This window comes from Metopolophium dirhodum, chromosome 1 (assembly GCF_019925205.1).
Source record: "Metopolophium dirhodum isolate CAU chromosome 1, ASM1992520v1, whole genome shotgun sequence".
Lineage (NCBI taxonomy): Eukaryota > Metazoa > Arthropoda > Insecta > Hemiptera > Aphididae > Metopolophium > Metopolophium dirhodum.
In genome coordinates this window covers 114783511-114805914 of record NC_083560.1, presented here as the reverse complement: position 1 = coordinate 114805914, position 22404 = coordinate 114783511, and the positions used below count along the sequence as shown (strand labels likewise).

Here is a 22404-nt window from a genome sequence, read left to right as displayed (position 1 = left end):
AGTACAAAGTTCAGATATTATTTTATCAACGAATTCATGTCCGTGAATATATATTTTGTAATATAGTGGGTGCACCAAAAAGGGTAAATATATCCAATAAAACATTAGCAACTGCTTCGGCACTTTTATGTCTTAGAGGCCTAAGTATAACAAAATTTGTCAAATGATCTTGGTAGACACGTATAAATTTATAATCTCCGTCTGGTTGCGCTTGCATATCAATAAGGTCTATTTGACATCTAGAATTCATTTTCGAAGAAATAATTGGTTTAACCACCAATCCTTTTTTAACTGTACTTCATTTTCTCTCACATGACTCGCAAAAATTTAAATATGATGTTATTGTTTCTCTGGTTAAATTTTTAAATTTTTAATTTATTTCGTACTCCATGCGATTTCTAGCACCGTGCCCAATAGATAAATGTGAGTCATGTAAAATGTTAAATAACTCTTCATTATAAGCATATAATTTTACACAATTACCTTCTGTAGTTATTGGCATAATTAATTTTTCGTTTCCGAGTACAGTCATTACGTCGTATTTCTTCATCAATTTTGAATTTATTTTCTCCTCTAGCTTAAGTTGTTTTAAATAATTAATTATCTCATAATATTTAGATTTACAAAGAAAAGTACTGTTAGATTTTTTCGTTTCGATAACTTTTTTCAAATGTTCGTTAAATTTGGATTCCATTTTCAACACACGCGTACAAAATAGTAGGTAACGAAGTATAGTATAATAATAGTGTCGTACTGTCGTGTGCAGTACAAAAACTCGACTGGTTAGTGGTTAGTCGAAATATCAATTATTGTTCATATTATATTGTTGACTGATTTTATCAAGACAGCTATTCATTTTATCATTCCGATATGAACATATCACATATTAATATGGGAAAACTATGATTCTTAAATAGGCAGTACGATAGATAACATGTAAAATGTCATTGAATTTAATTTATTAGAAAAATACCGTGGTTCACATTGCCCGGGCAGGACCACATTGACCGGGCAAAGTGTACTTTGCCCGGTATTCCACAGGCTGGTACCGAATTGGTTCCCGAGCTCCAACCCCACATGCCGAATTGGTTCCCGTTTGGAAAAGGTGTTTTTTTGGGGTGTACCAAATTGGTTCCCGTTTTAAAAAGGTATTTTGTTGGGTTGGGCCGAATTGGTTCCCGTTTAAAAATGATATAATATATACAATTTTCAATCGTTGATTCGGAAGTCAATTATCACTAGGTGTAGGTAAAAAATACAAATAATAAAATATAATAAATACAAATGTTTAAAAACGCTGATTTGCAAATTTGAAGCAAACTTTCTGTAAATATTCAATTCGCGTAAGCTTCCCATTGATGTACTCAGTCATACAATTTTCCAAGAATTTGTTATTCTTTTCTTGTTTGCTAGTAAGTTTTCTAGTATTATTACTTCGAAATTTAATATAATTTAATGTCTGAATACTGTTTAAAGTCTCCATAAAATAAAATATATTAGGATGGGCACTTGTAAATTCTTTATTCAGCTTTGAATGGAATGATTCGCTACAATTTGTAGTTCTATCAATATTTTTGTCAAATCTAGCCCAAATTTTCGGTGGAAAGATACTATCTGTCATTATGTATGTATCATGAACGTAGTCAAAGAACTGATCCAATTTTGGGCAGCAAGGTTTTATGGCCATCAAATCATTATAAAAACAGTCTTCGACGTCTTCGGGTGATAATAAGGGCAGTCCAAAAAAGAGTTACAGAAGTTGTCCGATTTCTGAAGCATTATCTTTATATCTATAAATGGAATCTGCAACCTCTAACTGTAACTTGATGTAGCTGTGAAGTTATAGCATTATGGATAGCTGTTTCAAAATCAACGAAAACCGTGCCAGCTGTTAGATATTTTGCAACCTTATTGAATGCAAGTATGTAAGTGTCAATAGTCTTGTTCGGGAGTAGGCTGAATACGACAGGAACATAGCTATTCTGTACTTTGATAAAAATAGAAAATAATTGGTAAAATTGCTTAGGACAACTTTTGAATGTTCCATCGACAAATAACGTAGTGGCTTTCTTGAGTTGTTCCAAGTTCTGCGTGCATGTAAATGTAATTATATTGTTGACAGAATCGTTGTCATAAATACATTTTTCTCCGAGATTAGTTATTAACGAATATTCACTGACACTTTTATGCAGTTTTTCAAGATTAGAAGGTAACTTGGGAATTGTTCTTAATTTAGCAGCATTCAAATTTTTACGGACTCTGTTAATATCATTTTGAAGTAGTGACTCACTATGACTGTTTGAAGCTATCTCTTTGCGTATAATTTTAGATGGTCGCTCTGTAATAAGTTCGTCACATTTTCTTTTTAGTGAATTTGTCAATTGTTGTCGTGCAAGTGTACCATCGTCTTCACATTCGTGGTTATGTGTTAATACCTCTTCACATAAACAATCTCCGTTCAATTTAACGTATGCTTTACATTTTCGTTTTGTACATATCCACCTCTGTATGTTATCTGCTAGGTTCTTTTGGAATCCAAACTTGTAATCGTCAATAATCAACACTTAGTTCCCTTTTCACTAAACATAAACTCCATAATTACGAAAAATTAAACACGATGTGTTATTCGAGGCTGTACAGTGCTCACTGCTCACCAACATTATTGGCATTCGTACATACAATATAGACGATGTACCATACACCGATAAAAGTACATATATCTCAATCGTTATCTTAATTGATCGGGAAATCACCGATAATTTGCTAAACTTCCAATATATAAATTTATAGCCATCTTATTGTATATTATACTATATATTATAGAGTATAGCCATGTAGGTACATTTATATTTTATACTGTCTAATTTATATTTTGTACCAATTATTAAAAATTAAAAATTACCTATACACAAACGGGAACCAATTCGGCTCAACCTAATAAAATACCTTTTTCAGACGGGAACCAATTCGGCCAAACGGGAACCAATTCGGTTACTCCCATTCCACATTGCCCGTAACATATACAATTCATTCACGCCAAGACGAATGCTTCCATCTTCGCTTACTTTTGGTGAACGTTAGGGGCCCGACATCCTTCAATTCCCTGCGTACTGTCGATGGTATACTGTGCACAACTTTTCGGGAAGCTTGCCAATGCTTGAATTTGCTCGAAAACGATTCACATTGAGACTTAACACTCGCCGATGCAACCGTTTCTGCGCCAGCAAATCAAATTCGTACGTTGTTTGCGATCATCATAGCCACATGTCATCCATCGAACCCTAATACATTGTGGGAGAAATACAAGGACGAGATGGTTGATGACATTTTGCACAGAGTTTGAACGACAAATTTTAATTTCGAAAGTAACGACGAGATGCGGAACGAAGCATTAGTTCTGATCGAAGACATGTGCGTGCTCATGTGCGGCAGTCTGTTGTCAACTTTGGGAATGCCAGCACCAAATCGTTCGAGGCACGCTGCATTCAATCTTGAATTACAGCGGGAGAAAAACTATGATCTAGATGATCAGGCTGATAGAGTCCAAAAAAATGTGCCGCTGTTGAATTCCGAGCAGAAGAATGTATACGATCGCTGATGAAGGTTGTTGATGATGGAACGGGAGGCATTTACTTTCTCGATGCTCCTGGAGGGACAGGCAAAACGTTCGTCATTTCGTTGATTCTGGCAACAATTCGGTCAAGATCACAAATTGTGTTGGCTGTCGCATCCTCTGGCATTGCTGCCACATTGTTGGAAGGCGGTCGAACTGCACATTCCGCTTTGAAGCTGCCAATGAATCTTCTCACGGTTGACAAGCCTACGTGCACAGCGACCAAGAATTCAGCGACAGCAAAATTGATGCGAGAATGCAAAATCCTCATTTCGGATGAATGCACGATGGCGCATAAACTAGCTTTGGAGGCAGTTGACCGAACGATGAAGAATTTACGAGGGAATTCGAGACGATTTTGTGGGGCAATGATATTGCTCTCCGGAGATTTTCGTCAAACACTTCCCGTAATCCCGAAATCTACTGCTGCCGATGAACTTAATGCATGTCTGAAATTGTCGTTTTTGTGGCAGCATGTCAAGAAGTTTAAATTGACCACGAATATGAGTGTTGCGTTGCAGAACGACCCATCGGCTGCTGAATTCTCGAGACAACTGCTGGCGCTTGGCAATGGTCAAATTCCGGTTGATGTTTCGACTGGATTAATATCTTTCCCGGAAAATTTTTGTGAGTTCACATCGTCGAAGGAGGTCTCATTACAAAAGTATTCCCAAGCATTGAAGATAATTATTTTTTTTTTTCATTTATTTAACTTTAAAATGTTTCAGCACACTGGGTGCTATTACAAGTATTGTTTTTTAACAAGTATTATTAATTAACAATGGGTTGGGTTATACAAAGTACATGATTTTTTACATTGAACCAGTGAAGTAAAATTATAGATATATATAGTGTAAGTGTGTTCTAAATGTTTTATTCTTCTGATGATGAATCTTCGCTATCCGTTTGTAGAATGTCCTAGGGGAGTCGAGGTCGCAGACGTCTGTTTTGTGTTTTTTGTCCTAGGTTGTAGTGACGGGCTCCGTCCGAATTTTTTAAATTAGCGTGAAAGTTTTGGAATTGAGTCATTATCCATTTGTTAATGAAGGGTATACCCGTATCGTTGTGGATTTGTCTATATCTCATGAACCACGGAGCTTTGAGGCAAATCCTCAAAAATTTGTTTTGATAAATTTGTAACTTTTTTATTTTTATGGGTGACGCGGCTGCCCAAACAGGACAGGCGTAGGATATCAAAGGCCTTATTATTGATGTGTACAGAAGGAGTGACGATTTTATCTGGAGTGTAGATTTAAAATTTATTAAGGGGTAGAGCATTCTCATTCTGGCATAGCCCTGTGTGAGTTTTTTATTTATGTGGATGTTCCATGAGAGTTTTTCATCGAGGAAAACACCAAGATATTTAATCGAGTCGTCTTTTCTGTTCCACTGTAATGCATGGTTGTTAATGTAAATGCTTTTAGGATCTTCGTACCTTTTTAGGGTGAATATTTTAGCCGCGCTCTTAGTCGGGTTGAGGTTCAGCTTCCATTTTTGAAACCAGGAAGTGATTTCATTCAATGAAGATTGAAGTTTTTGTATCGATGAGTCTATAGAGCTGTCTTGTTTAAGGATTGTCGTATCATCGGCGAACATTGCGAGTTGAGAGTTGGAAGGATTGGGAATATCGTAGCAGTAGATATTGAAGAGGGTTGGCTCCAAGACTGATCCTTGTGGTACACCAGATTTTGTGTCTTGCTGATAGGTCTGTGTCTATTCTAACTTGGAAAGTTCTGTCTGATATGAATGATGTGATGGTTTTAAATAGGTACGCTGGGAGATCTAGTGCTTTTAGCTTTTTTTCTAGTCCTTTATGCCAGACCTTGTCGAAGGCCTGTGTTAGATCTAGGAAGACTGCTGTTGTGAATTGTTTGTTTTCAAACCCGTGTACTATTATTTCTGATATGCGTTGTAACTGGTGGCATGTAGAATGTTGTGTTTTGAAGCCAAACTGATGTTTGGGGATTATGTGTAGGTAGGATTTTATCCTTTTCAGCAGGATCCTTTCGTATACTTTGGATAGTGTTGGTAGGAGGCTGATAGGTCTGTAGCTTGAGGGAGAGTTGGCTGGCTTTCCAGTTTTGTGGATAGGGACTATTATTGCGTGTTTCCATGTGGAGGGAAAAGTGGCGATACGCATGGCTGAATTAAATAAGGAGGCTAAGTATGATAACGCTTTGGGAGTTAGGTTTTTTAGGATTTTGTTTGTTACTAGGTCGTGACCAGGACTTTTCTTGCTTGCTAATTTAGATATAATTGAATTTATTTCACTAGGGGATGTTGGGGAGATACTGTTGTTTTGTTCGGTTCTATTTGTTGCTTCTTCTAAGATCTCGTTTTGTGATGCGGTGTCAGCTTCTGTGGTGAAGCAAGATTCGAAGTAGTCGGCAAAGGCTTCTGACTTTTCAGCATTAGTGTCATATTTTGCCCGTCATTTTATAGATAATTATAAACATCTTGATTGGATAAGTGAACGGGAAATACTAGCAGCGAAGAATAAGGACGTCAATTGCTGGAATTGTATTATTCAAAGTAAAATCGCTGGTGAATTGCGTTCGTACAAATCCGTTGATAGCGTGACCGTCGAAAATGAAGCGATCAACTATCCGACGGAATTTTTGAACTCGCTTGATGTGCCAGGAACACCACAGCATAATTTACAGCTAAAGGTGGGATCGATCATTATTATGTTACGGAATCTAAATCATCCAAAATTGTGCAATGGTACGCGATTGTCCGTCAAGAAACTGTTGAACAATTTAATACAAGCAACGATCATCAAGGGCATTCAAAGGAGAAGTCCTTATCCCACGAATTCCGATCATTCCAACAGATCTTCCATTTCAATTCATGCGGATTCAGTTTCCCGTTCGATTGGCTTTTGCGATGATAATCAATAAATCGCAAGGCCAATCGTTGGAAGTCTGTGGGATCAATTTAGAATTTTTGTGTTTTTCACACGGTCAGCTGTACGTTGCTAGTTCGCGTGTTGGCAAACCGTCTTCGTTGTTTGTTTTTGCGCCAGAAAACAAAACGAAAAACATTGTTTATCATATTGCACTCAACTGATTTCGGTTTCAATTCAAATAAATCAATAAATAAATTCTTGAACTATATGTTTTATTATCACTCTAAAGTTTATCAGAAGGCGTTAAATTCGCCGGGTCCACTTAATATTTAAAAAAACTTTTTGGCAAAACAACGTTTGCCGGGTCAGCTATTATTTTATTTATTTGATCCACCACATTTACTTAAGTTAGTTAAGTATATTATATACTATTTAGATAACATTAATAAAATAAAAGTTATTTATTTCTAAACATTTTGTTTTTTCGTTTTTTTTCATTTGCATATAAAAATGATGGTGCTATTCAAAAAAGAGCACGGTGTTGCACAGATAAAGTTCTTCTTTTGTTGTAGTTCTACAACAAATATGGTGCGTGAAAAGTCGTCCCGCGCAAAACAGTTTTTACTATGTTGTACCTACATTTGTAGGACGGAGACAACACATGTGGGTGTGACATGTATCAAGTATTATGGTTTCATGCGTTTGGGGCACCTAATGTCTTTTGAGTCGTCAAGAAGTTATTTAGCAGTTGTGTTGGGTTGCTGCTCAAGTTTTTCCACACGACTGTTGGCAAAAAAGTGTAATTGCAAAACATTATAAAACAGAAAAAAAATGTGCTTTAAGGCTACTAATAATCATTGAAAAACATTAATACAATTTTTAGATTCTGAGCGGGGTGAAAGAATGTATTGGTTTTACAATAATGTGTGTTTTTTTCCTCTTTCTATTAGCAAACTTTTGGATAATAAGCATGATTCGTTTTTTGAGATCAGCATCTTTTTTGATAGAAAAGTTAACCTTGTTGGCACTTTTGGGAGGTCAAAATAGAACATTCTAAGTAGTTTTAGAAAGCGTCGAGCAAAACAAAACAAAAGTGAAATAAAAGTTATAATTTTTACGAAAAACCAATTTTTGAGGAAATCGATTTAATTTTTTTGGTGTAACTAAATTACCGTAGACCATTGCAAATTTCACCAAACATTTATATTAGCATTTCACATAAATGGTAACATTTTCATAATATTATGACTCTTTATAGGCTAGTTGTAGCCTTGAGATATTTTCAAAAAAATTTTTTAAACTATTCTTGATAAAATCTTTTCACTTAAATAAATACAAGGTTCCTTAAAAGTTTCATAAACGAGAGTTCAAAAAAATCAGAAATACATCTGCATTTTTTTATATGCAATTGTAGTTAAAATTTTGACAAAATTCAACAAAATATCGAATATTTTTCAGTTAGAAAATGATAAATGGTTTGCTTTTCAAAGCGAACATAATACATTTTGAAAGAAGACTCCTCCCAAAATTACCTACTTACCTATCAAAAAAAAGTTTACTGAAAAGCAACGTTCATTTTTTATGATTGTTTGAATTTAATTTTTTACAATATTGGATTTTCATAGGTAAATTAAAAAATTTTCATCAAACAATTTTTGAAAATTAGTTTTAACTTAAAAATGAATAAACCTAGATACTTGAAATTTTTACTTAAAGTTAAAACGACCATACATGTCAATATTTTCAAACAATTTCGACGCTTTTTGAGCTATTAAAGCCATGATAAATTTTTCAAATTTTGTAAACTATTTTTTAGTTAGAAATTTACAAAAGTTTTTCTTTTCATAGCTAAGATAAGAAATTTTAATAAAAGATCCCAACAAAATTTTCTACTTATATCAAAACAATTAAGTTTTACATTAATCAACAATATTTTTTTACGACGCGTACAAAAATAGTACAAAATTGATTACCACACTGATAAATTATTCTGCCATTTGTCATTTGCAAGCCCGGATTAAGGGGGGGAGGGCATAGCCCTGGGCCCATAACGGATATTAAATAATATTGAGCCCCTGGCGAATATTACTTTTTTTATAAAATTAGAAATATTTGGATATACCTAGTAATTATAGTATATTTTGTAAATCAAAAGAAACATGTACACTGGTATATAATCATGAACTAAGATAGTATGGACTGGTGACGACATTATGGGCGGGTGGTAGTGGTGCGGTCATGTTTTAAAAAGTAGTTTCCGTAGAGAGGGAAATCTTGCAGCCGAAGCGATCGTAGTGTCATTTTCATGAACTACCAAGTATCAACTATTCAACTGTGCTCCGTTCGTTCGCTGGTCGGCGGGCGTGCAGTGGGTTGTACTCTTCTTTGTTATCTATTATTTTTACTTATTTTCCCTCGTAAATTCGTAAATAATATAAATATTAAATTATTCCTTATAGATTAGGTTTTTAAGAGAAAAAAGGAAAAAGAAAACAGATAACAGAGTTTTCATTTCCAGATATAAAGAATTATTGATTTAAAGACATAAACAACCATTTAACAACTAATGTTTTGGCATTACCTCTTCATTAACCTCTTCATGCACAACATTACGGTTTTCTCGGAAAAAAATCTGTAACTATGTTAAATTGCCTGAAAAAAAAATTCCTTAATTAACCCTTCAACATTTTTTAAGGGTTTAAACAATCTGTATCAAATGATACATCTGTGCCAAAATGGACCACAAAAAAAAAAATAAAAAATAGTCAAAGTTTATGAATACATTTATTGAATAATAACCATCTAAATTACCTCATTCAAACAATACAACTAGATAACTAGGTATAACAAAATACAAACATAACATTCAAAGTTAACAAAGGTAGTAAAATAACATAATATTTTAAATAAAATACATAAAATAAAATATTTTATTTCTATAAAATAATAAAATAAAAATAATATTTATAGGAACTTCCTTTTTCACTATTAATTAAAATGTTTATGTAGTAGAGTAAAAGCTTATACAAAACATAACAATGTTAATAATAATAAACCAAAAACAATATTTATAGGAACCTCCTTTTTTACTTTTAAATTAAAGTTTTGGTATAGTAAGTATATTTAAGTCTCAAATTTTTACTTAAGTGTTTTGGTATGGTAACTTTCCATACACTCTGGGCAAACAGGGAAATCAAATTTTTTACACAAATACCTAGTTCGGGAAGTGCAATTATTATCTTTACATCTGGATGCTTGTTTTTTAGTTGTCTTCGCAGGATAATGGTTTATACCATCATATCGCACTTCAGGGACTGGAACTTTGACTTTTTTTCTTTTTTTTGTTGGTGGTGTCTGTGACAGTGACTTTCTTCCTTTTTTGGGCCCACTATGTTTGCCAATTTGAAGCATTGTCCAAACTAATGATGCTTTAAAATTAAGAAGAGGAATATCGCTGCATTGTTCTCTGTATATTATCCATGAATTGACGATGCTTACATTTAAAAAAATGAAAAAAAAACTGAGATACCATTTTTTATTTTTAAAGCCATGGGGGAATGGGTAATCATACGGTCCATTATGTCCACCTCACCCATGAATTTATTATATTCTTATATACTTAAAGGTCTGGTAACTTCAATTCTTTTTCTATCATTCCTATCATAACGCATTGTTGTATCCTCAGGTATAGCTCCTGCATATATGGATATTGTATGTACCAATTTGGTATCTTTCCAACGAACAACTGTTATGTTATTGTCTGAAGTAGCAATGGAACAAGAACCTCTTTCCATAAATTTATCAGAAACTAAATTATTTTCAATACCATGTACTCTATTTATGCTAAGTGTTCCTAAGACATATATATTGAATGATCTTAATTTTCTTAACAGTGGAACAGATGTGTTTACAGATTTTCCAAAAACAGTTTGTGATTGTTTCCATGAATTGCACGACAAAGATTTATCACAGTATCACCAATTGGACCAAATTCTGAAAGTTTTAAAATTGATGCGCTTTGGTACATTTCAAAACAGTGTACATACCCATTTGTACTAGCTTGAACCCATATTTTAAAACCCCATTTCTTGGGTTTAGATTTTAAATACTGTTTTATTCCAATGTGCTCACTAGTTGAAGTAGCTGCATGAAAAGACAAATGCAAAATATCTATGACAGGCTGAACTTTCCAATATTTGTCGACAAAATTAGGCTGATCACTGTTGTCCACAAAATGAATATATCTCTTCACTTCAGAAAAATCTATTATAAGACATGGCATTTGCTATCAAATCCATTCTCAATCCTTCTTGTGAAGACCAATACGTTTGGGCATTTTATATAGGTCATAGCTATATTGATAGCAAAAAAAAATTTTTAATTCTTTGATAGACAAAACCTAACCTTATGGTTTCAACTTTTATTAGTTCAAATAATTCATCAGTAAATATTTGAATAAAAATGGAATAAGGGGTAGCCCCATCATTTGTGTCAATATTTACTGTTTCACTACCAATGAAAGGAGGAACTGAGTCTGTGAATTGGTTATCTCTTCCTGAAAACCATTTAGTTGTTTTGGTCATTTGGCCTTTTGGTTTTTTTAATTGGGTTTGTGTGTATGCTTCTTACTGGAAAAATTCTAGTTTTTCTTTTTTTTGGTAAGATGGGCAAAGTTTTTTTTATCAATTTTTTAGTTGGCAATGGATCATTAGAACTATCTGGGTAAGTTTTATCGCTGGATATGGAAGGGCTAAAGGCAAATGCATCATCAACAAAAGTATTATTTTCTACTACATTATTTTGATGCTGTGATTGTTGTCTGATATTATTTACAAAATTATCATAGTTATCTACATCATTGGCATCCATAACAAGAATACTAGCTGATAAATCATCATATTCATATCTTGTTTCACTGTTTATATTACCCAGGAAGTCTTCAATAGGTTGAGGGATTGGATGTACAATTTCCTCAGTATCATTGTCATTTTGTTCATACAATATATTATCATCATTACCATCAGAATCATTATTACTGTCATCACTGTCGCAAAAAACTAGCTTCTGAACCACTTGGCAAGTCAAAGTCCAATAAATATTCAATGTCCTTGTCATTTAAATCCATATTATTAATTTTCTAAAACATATATAATTTACATAATTATAATGATCACCCCCGGTAGGTGCTCAAACAGGAATTTTGAGATTTAAGATAGACATTTTTGTTTTTTAATGGTTGCTATGGGTTATATATATAGATAAAAATAATTGTATAGACGTTGTTGTTGTTTTTGGACATGTCACCAGGTGTGCACTTAAGAGGCCATAACTCCGGAACCACTTATCCCACAGCGTACAAACTTCACAAAAACCATCTACATATCAATCTTAATATGCACTGACATTTTTTCGAAATCGGTTTGGTGCATCTTGAGTTATAAAATGTATTCAAAATGTACACTTATTTTTATATATATAGATTATAATATCAATAGTATTATACTATTATTTAGTATAATTATTACTATTAATTAATAAATAAATATATTCAATGATAATCTATTTATACAAAAATGGAGCGTGAAAAATGTGCGTTACCTCATCAATCGAGAACGGCTGGTCCGATTTGGCTCAAACTTTTTTTTAAATTATTCTTCTATAAACCAATAGCGACCTTTATATAAACAAACACTTCCACCGTAAATCTCAAAATTCCTGTTTGAGCACTTCCCCAGGCTTCTATAAATTTGTAGTAGCGTGGTGTTATGATATAGCCTATAGCCTTCCTCGATGAATGGACAACAAGAAAATAATTTTTCATTTCAAACCAGTAGTTCCTGAGATTAGCACGTTCAAACAAACAAACTATACAGCTTTATATATATTAAAGTATAGATATATAAATTAATGTTTTTGTGTAGATTAGACCTCTGGGAAGAAGACAGGCGCTAATTTAAAAATGGTTAAATTTGGTTTTCTTTTATTCATCTGATATTAGTACGGTTAGGTTAGGTTAGGATTTTGTATTAATTGATTATATTAATCCACCATAGGTGGAATACGACAAACTTGGTATAACTTTGATACTTTAGAGTTGAATCATACACTTACCTACGTACAAACAGCACGGGGTCCACGATCTACCGCAGATAGATTGCCTACCTGATAATATACTGCTGCGAATCAGAATTTTTTATTCCGTGTAACGGAGAAGTTAAGATAAATTTTGAACACCATACACCGAATATTAAATAACGAATTGAACAAAGTTTGAGTCATATAGAGCTGGTACATTTAACGGGCAACGAAGTGAACGGGATCAGCTAGTAGATAATAATAAGAATTATGGTTATATATTTTATAACTAAACGATTGTCAAAATAAATGATGTAAAAGAAAAAAAAAATTGCCGGGATTTTTTTTTTTTTCTTGTAATAAATATTAATTATTGATAATCAATTGGGAAAAATCCCTTATTTTTTTTCCCGTGTCAACACTGATGTTATTGTATTATGCCGGTATTAAAATGTGGTTATTATCTTTTATCAGTGAGTGCTATCGTCTTAAGTAATATGCCATTATAATGGCAGTTGGGCCTTGGGCGCTTACAACATTTTGTGATGACCGATAATTTTATTATTCATGTGCACATGCATTTTGCCACTGTAATTCGTTATCATTTATCGTTATTCTCCGGATCTCGTCCGGTACTCGAACGAGTAACTCGTTGTTACGTTACGAATTCTGTTTCTGTTGCTTAGTGAAGAATATCAACTATATTAGTAAGTATTCTTTTAATTAAACCACATAGGTAGATAGTTTTAATCAGTTGATTGAATTTATGTTATAAACTCTAGTTTGAAATGTTAAAAAAGCAGCAGCAGCTGCCCTACGGAGACATAATCGAATTGCTAGGTGATGGGAGAGATTCAGAACTATCATCATTGTCAGGCGATGACGATGATTTTGTTGATGACAATGAATACCCTCGTTCAGAAATCGAAAAGTCTAGTAAAGAACAAATGTTTGAAAATGTACTTGATGATTTTGAACTGTTTGATTTCGAAGATGATGAAGATTTCAACGTTTTTGGCATAAATAATGGTATGTAAAATATTATTTTATATTATTAATTTTTTTGTTTCTAATTATTTAAATTTTCTTCATGAAACAATTACACTGTATATTTTAGAAACAGTTGAAGATGAATATGAAGTATTTAATCTACCACTGCATCAACTTGAACATCAATCAGATAATAATGTTAATGGTATGTAAAATATTATTTTATATTATTTATTTTTCTGTTTCTAGTAATTTTAATTTTTCTTATAAAACAATAAATTACACTAAATATTTTAGAAATAGTTGAAGATGAATATGAACCACTGCAACAAGTTGAACAGCAATCAGATAATAATGTTAATGGTATGTAAAATATTATTTTATATTATTTATTTTTTTGTTTCTAGTAATTTTAATTTTTCTTATGAAACAATAAATTACACTAAATATTTTAGAAACAGTTGAAGATGAATATGAACCACTGCAACAAGTTGAACAGCAATCAGATAACAATGCTTATGGTATATAATTACAAAAAATCGTTAGATAAATTGATAGATACCCTACTGATGTGATAAGAAAAGATAACATTGGCCATTATGTATACATAGATAACTTAAGAGATGCCACATTCTGTAAATTAGAGGGGTGTAAAAAAAGAACCCATATGGCATGCAAAAAATTCAATGTCCATTTATGTATTATAAGACAAGGAATTGTTTTTTTGATTATCATAATTAAATATTTAAATCTTATTATAATTATGTACCTAAGTTTATATATATAACTAGCTGAATAACCCGGCTTCGCCCGTGTGCAGTTATTGCTTTCTCTAAATGAAATTCTTAAATCAGATGCTTATTATTTACCTTCTTTCTTTTTTCGATCCCCTAGCAAATCCTCAAATTAACGACGTGAATTTTCAAACAAAAATAATAGCACGTAGGTTGTATAGTTAAAATTAGTTTTATTATAATTAATAGCCGACCCCTGTGCGCTTCGCAGCACCAACACAAAAATGCAATAAAAATCATATATTTTTTCCAAATTCTTTATTATTAATCCAACACATTTGAGTAAACAATATTCTTTGTTTGTCCATTTGGAGCATACACAAATAAACAATTTGGAGTGCCTACTCTTGAACAGGCCACGTATAAAAACATGCGAAAAACACGGCTCCTCCAAATTCAAACCGCATACTTGGAGCGTTTGTCCTTGTGCCTTATTGATGGACATGGCGAATGATAGGCGCACGGGGAATTGCAATCGTTTGAATTCAAATGGCGTGTCTGTTGGTATCAGAAGAATACGTGGGATGAGTACAAATTCCCCTTTCGCTTTGCCAGTCAATATTGTGGCTTCGATTAAATTCGGCATCAATCTTTTTACAGATAATCTTGTGCCGTTGCACAGTTTTGGTGCATTCAAATTCCGTAGTAAAATAATTGATGAGCCGACCTTCAATTTCAAGAAATGCGGCGGTATACCGGGTGGTTCCAACGAATTCAATAATTCAACTGGATAGTTGACTGCATCTTCTTCATTCAATGCGCTATCAATAGATTTGTATGATATTACTGCACCAGGCAATTTTTCTTGGATGAGATATTAATTGATAGCATTGACATGCACATTTTTTGGTGCCAGAATTGCGCGTTCACTCAACCAATTGTGATTCCTGTGATTTTGGATAATATTTGGAAACACTCGTTCAATCAATTCTTCTTTTGATTGGAGAATTGTACAAAAATTGTTTGGCAAACTAATTAAACCGTTTGTGTTATCGATTTGAACTTTGCCATTTCCGATTTCCAACAATTGCTTCGAAAACCGATCTGCAGATTGATCATTCTGCAACTGAACACGCATGTTTATGTTTAGCGTAAATTTTCGCACATATCTCCACATGAAAGAAGATTTAAGGCACGCATTGATCTCATCTGCCGGTGTTGAGCGTGGAATTACGGGTAGTGTTTGCCTAAAATCTCCTGACAATAATATCAATGCACCACCAAAAATGTTTTGATTGCCACGCAGATCTTGCATTGTGCGGTGTATTGCTTCAAGTGATTTTTTGTGCGTCATCGTACATTCATCCAATAAAATAATTGCTGTTTGCTGTAAAACTTTTGCCATCGCAGAATTTCTTGATATATTGCACGTGGGATTCTCAATCACCTGTAATACATTAAAAATAATTACATCTCAATTAATGCAAATCCATTTCAAGCCAATCGATCATTGAATATAAACAAACCTGCACATTTAACGGTAATTTTAATGCAGAGTGTGCTGTTCGTCCTCCATCCAACAGAGTAGCAGCTATTCCAGACGAAGCAAGTGCCAATGCAATTTTCCCTTGCGCTCGAATGTTTGCCAAAAATGAGTGATATTACAAATGTTTTACCCGTACCACCGGGCGCATCCAAAAAGTACAATCCACCGGCTTCATTTTGTACTGCTTGCATGATGGTATCGTATACATTTTTTTGATGATCATTTAATTTGGGAACATTTAAATTCACAAATGTTTGCAATTCATTGATATCATAATGATGTTCTCGTCGCAATTCTCGATCGAAAAAATCATGCATTGGACGATTGGGTGAAATCATACCTAATTGTCCCAATGCTTTATTGGCGATCGTAAGGCACATATCTTCAATCGCTATTAATGCCTCATTATACATTTCCAATGTTATGATCAAATCAGGGTTTCCTGTATGATGGCGCATTCGAATCAAAAAGTCTTCTGTCATAAAATCTCGATATTTATTCCACAATTCAATCGGATTCGATGGGAAACATGTTGATATTATTATGGCATACAGCATACGTATTTGATGTGGAAATGAAGCGATCGATGCATCTTGAAGTGATAAATCCCAATGTGCATCATTTTCCAGTAAACCCAAATGCTCACACGCTTCACGATACGTACCACATAAATGACCATTAACTGTTCGCAAATCTTCAAATGAACGCGGCCCCACAACATTCACTAACAATAGCCGCAAATAATAACATTCAACCATATTTGGATGAACTGTGTATAGTCTTCCCATAGTTTCTGCATAGAAAAGACCTGGATGGCCATCAACTGCTGTTCCCTGTTTACGCCGTTGCCATGTTTTTTGTGCAGTCCAAGTGTAATAATGCGTTACATCTGAATACAGCAAAGTTCTGGCAAATTCATCACTTGCGCACAATTGAAAAAATGTGGTTAATGTTGTTGCTGGTGGACGTGCCACTCTCTCTTGAACATTTTCATTGGTAAAATACACACTTTGGCCATTTTTAAGATGAACTGCCAAATGAACAACAGCAGGAAACCGTTCATGCATCGGATATGAATAAATTCTCCAAAGAGCCTCATTAGTGCTGATGTAGCGTCCTATTTGATATTGAGCAATTTCATCATGACTATTGTCAGCAGCTACTCCGAAAACAGCCATATCACTGCCTTTGTTGACATACTTGCAAATGTATTTGATCGATTTGACCGAATTGCAATACTCAACGTTAATGTGTGCCTTAAATATTTTCGACAGTAGTGGTGAGTATGGAACTACCCAACGATTATCAACTTCGATGTTTTGATTTTGTATTCTAATAGTTACCGTATGGCCATTATCTTCCGTAGACCGACGTCGGTACAACGGATATCCATCATCACCTGTTATCGTGTCAGAAGTCAATGCTCTTGGGTACCGTTTTGAACATTTTCCATCGATCATGCATGGATAATTCAAATTGAGTGCACCGCAAGGACCATGAATCATATTTTTCTTGACAACTTCAAATAATTCAGGATCAGTAATTTCATCTGGAATTTCAGCTGATATGATGCTATCAATTTGATCCGGTGTTATTTTACGTACCAGCCATATCAATATATGTGCATGCGGCAGCCCTCTCTTTTGTCATTCGATCGAGTACATTCAGCAACGCACTTCTCCAAATACTCGCAATTTGATAATCAAATCCATCAGCGCTTTCAATTTCTGTCGAAATACACGTGCTGTTATATCGTGGCGGTATGTTGGTGTCTGACCTTCAAACAAATTGGTTTTTATGTCATCCCACTGTGGATTGCATGTGAATGTTATGAAGAGGTCAGGGCGGCCGTATTTGCGATTGTATGACATTGCATCTTGTGTATATTGATGCATGTGACGCGGACTGCCAATTTAAGTCGCTGGTAATATTGTTAAACGTCCAATATTATTGACATCGCCATAATTCACTATTGCATCTTGTAAGTGTATGTACTCTTCCGATCGCAATTGCGCTTGATTGAATCTAAGGTAATTGAGACGTTCTGATTCAATCTTCGCATACATGTCCACAGCATATTGATGGAATAGTTTGCCACACCTTAAAATGAAGTTGTCTTCTTGTGGACGAACCATGAATCTGTATGAGTAATAGTTCATCGCACTAACCGTCTTGCCTGGTATGTCACGACCTGTAATAAATACAATGATAGAAAATTTAAATGTCTGATTGTTTTAAAATGAATACATTTTCAATTCATATAAATATGTTACCGGTTCGTGGATCTATCATTGGTATATTGATATAATAGCCGTCGTCACCTTTCCAGTGCAATAATGGATACTGTAATGCATCATAGCTGCGATGAAGCTCTGATACACACTGCAATTGCTCATTTCTTCGGTGTAGCACAAAATCGCGAGATAGAAACTGCTCTCCAACAATTACAATGGCCACTTCATCAATGGTTGGTGCATTGAAGCGTCTTGCATGCTCTCCAAAAGGCGTTTTGTCGGCTCTTATTACTATCCTATGATAATCGGATGGCATAAGATCAAGAGCGGTTTTGAACAATTGAACTAATCCATTGTGTTGATGGAAAAAAATTTGCAGGTCCAAAATAATTTGACGCCTTGCACTTGGAGCAATTGCACAACGCCGATTCAATTCATCATTGCTGTTCCCAACAAAATAGATTTGCAAAAATTGAGGTTCAGTGTCAGGGAATGGCAATAATGAACCAGCTCTATGATAAATCTGGCCTTGAATCTGTAACATATGAGAAATACAATTTGACATTGGATCAGAATTCGTGAAAATATCAAAATAATTGCTGGTCAGGTTGCATTTTTCGAAGACTAATTACCTTGAACGTCGGCATAAAACTGTCTCTTATAACTTTCGTCGCACCAAAAGAAGTCATTTGAAATGGCGTATTATATTCTTGAATGTGGGACAAAAAATGCTTGGACGTTGTTGATGTTCCAAAAATTAATGAGTGCAGTGGATCAGGTGGAGATTCAAATGCTGGCAATTTCACTTTGCCATTAGTACAACACATGCCAGCCGTTTCACCTGGAAATTTGGCTGCAGCACAATGTAGACATCTCACCGTCATTCCACCAATAAGACCATGTTCACTGTAATCCATTTCACTGCTGTAATGAAATGCAGCAAATTCCATGGCTTGAGCACGATGCGAAATTCTTGACGTTCGTCTTGATGCTGGATTTGTTGACGGACCTGCAGATGTATTTCGACGTGCGTTTCGTACTTGTTGAACAACATTTCGTTGTAATTGTGCCTCTTCACTTTGAGATCTCCTATGATATTGTTGGGCGACATAATTCCGTGATCGTCGGCCAATATTTTGTCGTTTTGGTCGTGGCATTTTTTAACGCCTAAATCCATACAATTGAAATTGAATAAAAATCAATCTCATTTAATCTCAAAGCAATTAATATTTATTTGGAAAATAGAATTGTTGTTGTCATATGTATGTACTCCTCGGTAGTATAGTGGTAAGTATCCCCGCCTGTCACGCGGGAGACCGGGGTTCGATTCCCCGCCGGGGAGCCAATTTGACGCGGCTACGACGGTGGTGGTAGGTGGTCCGCGGAGAGCCGGTCGTTGATGGAGTGGAGCGGGTGGCGTTCGCACTCGGATGTTTTAAATGAGCAACACAAAACTCGGATGACGGTACGAGGTCGTATTTATTTTACAGTACAAGAAAAATAAATACAATAGAGAACAACGGACGGCGGGTTCCACAATTCAGCGTATCGATCGGATCGCAATGGTGTTGTAACGTGTGTACTCACGACGTGGGTTATGATGCTAGTTGTAGGTCTACGACGGCCGGTACTCGTTCTACGCGACTCGCCTTCCCGTCCCACCTTGTGCCTTTGTGGCGTGGTGGGGGAGTTGGCGTTGTCGCGCTGTAGCCCGTAGTGGCGGTTGACGAAAAATGTAGACTGGTCGCTGCGGTACCTGTACTTTGTACTGGTGGCCGCTGCGTACCGTGTCATGTACAGCTTAATACATACTTAATCAAAATTATTCGAAAAATGTTATTATTATTTGGAAAATGGAGACGCAATCATTTAAAAATTCTCTTAATTTTTAATTTTATTCAATAATATGCTTCCAATGTACTGCAATGAACTGAACGATGAAAAAAAAAAATAAAGTGTTTTCTAAAAATAGAGGGCTGCCGCATGCACACGTATTGATATGGCATTTAAAAAAAATACAAATGAATTAATTTCCATCGTAATTGCACTTTTTACTAAAAAATCTATATGAATTTTACAATCGGACGTATTAAAATGGGACGATAAAAAAAACAACAACAACAAAAAAAAAATTCATACTTACCGATGGATTCAATACAGCGGATGTCCAAATACTTTCAATGTACTGCAGTGAGCCGAACGTTTACTGCGCAATGCGATAACAAAATAGAATGTGGAACACGATTTGATAAAAATTTGAATTTCTATCGTAATAGCATATATCTTTAAAAAAACAATATGATTTTCACAATCGAACGTTTTAAAATATGACGAAAAAAAACACGAAAAAACACCGGTGATAACCCTGATCCCTAGTAATAATATCACACACCGAGGTCGAGTCTCCGAGACCTCGTTAATATAAACAGAACGACACCGGAACGGGTAAGAGCCCAGGTGAAGAGGAGACGTTACAGTATTTCATCCCAGGATTTTTGCCACATGTTGGTAGTGTGTGTGTTTATGGTTCTTTTTATATCTTAGTATGGACGAGTGGAAATGGATGAAGACGAGATCGAGGTGATTGCCTCATTTGCCAGTGTATCTGCTTTTTCATTTCCTGGGATGCCTGTGTGAGAAGGAACCCACATGAATTCAATCAATGTTTGGGTCGAGGAGATGATGTTATGAATTTGGTAAATTATCTCATTAGAGGGAGACCGGAGACTCGACCTCGGTGTGTGATATTATTACTAGGGATCAGGGTTACCTTATGTCAAGCAAGTACTCAACGTAATGTATATATATATATATCTGTTATTGATGTATTATTATTATTTACTACAAGTTACAATATTGAAATATACTTATAAATTATACTCCGGGCTACCGATCGGGCCATGGTGTGTCGTGGGTGCCGATGTCCAAATGTGGGTTGAGCTGGTCGTCCGCAGGTCCTCTTCAGGTCGTTGTCAGCCCTCGAGTTCCACTATCGACCACCTCACTGTCGACTCTTCATTCTTGACAATCCAACTATCAACCACCGACTCTATTCTATCGACTACCTCACTGTCGACTCTATCATAACTGACTCCCGCCAGGTGTCCAGGTCGGTATTTACACGATGTGAGCTAAACATCGCGTCAGCATAATATATATTTCATACATATATACACATTTGTCATTACTAACACTCAGCATATTAGCCGTGCTCAACGTAGGGAGTAATGTACGATGTCGATGACGATAATTGTTACATGTACCCCTTGTCCATTTAAATCTGGATAAATCTTATAGCTCAAGATCCACCGAACCGATTTCGATAAAAATTTCAGGGCATATTAAGATTGATATGTAGATGGTTTCTGTGAAGTTTGTACGCTGTGCGATATGTGGTTCAACAAATTATACGTTCATTGCTTATTAACTATTATTAATAAATTTTGTTTATTGATATCATATTTTATTTTATTGCAAAGTTATTTGTTTTTCGTTTATTGATTTAAAAAAAATGTGTTTCTGTCATAATATTGGAAAACTGCAGTGATGCATAGAATAAAATATTATAATGTAAAGCTAATAGGTAAAGTATCATAAAGTTACTAGTTACTACACAATATAAATTAGAATAAACTGTAATTAGGTGCATAAAATCAAAGTTAATTATGAAATACAGAAATACATTTATTTGATATTTTTAATGATGGAATATGTAGTATTAACTATTAGGTATATTATACTTAGTATGCTATTTTAGTAGGTGTTTTTTTAATATTTAAGTAAATTTACCTAATTATCTCGTTGTTTTTTTTCAATATTTTAATTATAAAGGTAGATAAGTTGATACAATACAAAAATGTGAAAATTCAAAATACCTATAACTCCCTCTTATAGTTAAATTGATGATTATAGTTAAATTTACCCTAATATCAAAAACCACAAAAGTGTATTGGAAAATACGTGGAACATCAATTTAGGACGTGTAAAATAAAGATAACAATTCGTTTAGCACCCTAATATTGATACAGCTTCATTTTTCGAAACGTATAACACATTAACCTATGATATATTATAAACGTCTACAATTTTTTTATGGGTGGGGGGGGGGGGGTGATGTTTTGATCTTCAATACAGTATGATAACGTAAGCGGCTTTTTTATATTATTTTAAACACACGTTTTTTATTGATACTTAAAACATGTATTTTAATCGTTTAAAACAAAATCAATAAGTTTTTTTTATATTTTAAATGTGTTTTCAACATAACAACCCTGGGTGCATCATGCGTAGGTAGCGTAAACTATTATATTATCATTGCAGATTACGAAGAGTTTACATAATGTAAAATAAATAATAATTTTAAA

General features: G+C 34.4%; 2 protein-coding genes, 1 non-coding gene and 1 pseudogene across 3 annotated transcripts; 2 read left to right on the top strand and 2 right to left on the bottom strand.

Annotated features, from left to right (window-relative positions):
* The first annotated feature begins 3597 nt into the window (after window positions 1-3597).
* LOC132952083 (ATP-dependent DNA helicase pif1-like) lies at window positions 3598-6513 on the top strand. The gene is made up of 2 exons (XM_061024233.1): window positions 3598-4240; window positions 6056-6513. The coding sequence occupies exons 1-2, from the start codon at window positions 3598-3600 to the stop codon at window positions 6511-6513; spliced, it is 1101 nt and encodes a 366-aa protein (XP_060880216.1).
* Window positions 6514-11027: 4514 nt separating this feature from the next.
* LOC132952078 (uncharacterized) lies at window positions 11028-11586 on the bottom strand (annotated as a pseudogene).
* A 2537-nt stretch (window positions 11587-14123) lies between these two features.
* LOC132952072 (uncharacterized) lies at window positions 14124-19197 on the bottom strand. The gene is made up of 9 exons (XM_061024207.1): window positions 18673-19197; window positions 18080-18575; window positions 17802-17997; window positions 15937-17378; window positions 15787-15893; window positions 15495-15707; window positions 15191-15386; window positions 14730-15124; window positions 14124-14159 (listed from the first exon to the last, which is right to left on the bottom strand). Exons 1-9 carry the CDS (start codon window positions 19195-19197, stop codon window positions 14124-14126), a joined length of 3606 nt encoding a protein of 1201 aa, XP_060880190.1.
* A 113-nt stretch (window positions 19198-19310) lies between these two features.
* Trnad-guc (transfer RNA aspartic acid (anticodon GUC)) lies at window positions 19311-19382 on the top strand. Its single transcript has one exon. It is a non-coding gene; the product is annotated as a tRNA-Asp (tRNA).
* Window positions 19383-22404: the final 3022 nt, after the last annotated feature.

Excerpts from the sequence above, each read along its gene's own strand:
- LOC132952072 (XM_061024207.1), bottom strand. The coding sequence starts at position 19,197 with ATGCCACGACCAAAACGACAAAATATTGGCCGACGATCACGGAATTAT. Across the intron at positions 18,576-18,672 it reads GTTTTATGCCGACGTTCAAG|ATTCAAGGCCAGATTTATCA; the intron begins GTAATTAGTCTT and ends CATATGTTACAG. Across the intron at positions 17,379-17,801 it reads GCGCAATTGCGATCGGAAGA|CATCATATCAGCTGAAATTC; the intron begins GTACATACACTT and ends TCAAATTGATAG.
- LOC132952083 (XM_061024233.1), top strand. The coding sequence starts at position 3,598 with ATGAAGGTTGTTGATGATGGAACGGGAGGCATTTACTTTCTCGATGCT. Across the intron at positions 4,241-6,055 it reads ATCTTTCCCGGAAAATTTTT|ATAATTATAAACATCTTGAT; the intron begins GTGAGTTCACAT and ends GTCATTTTATAG.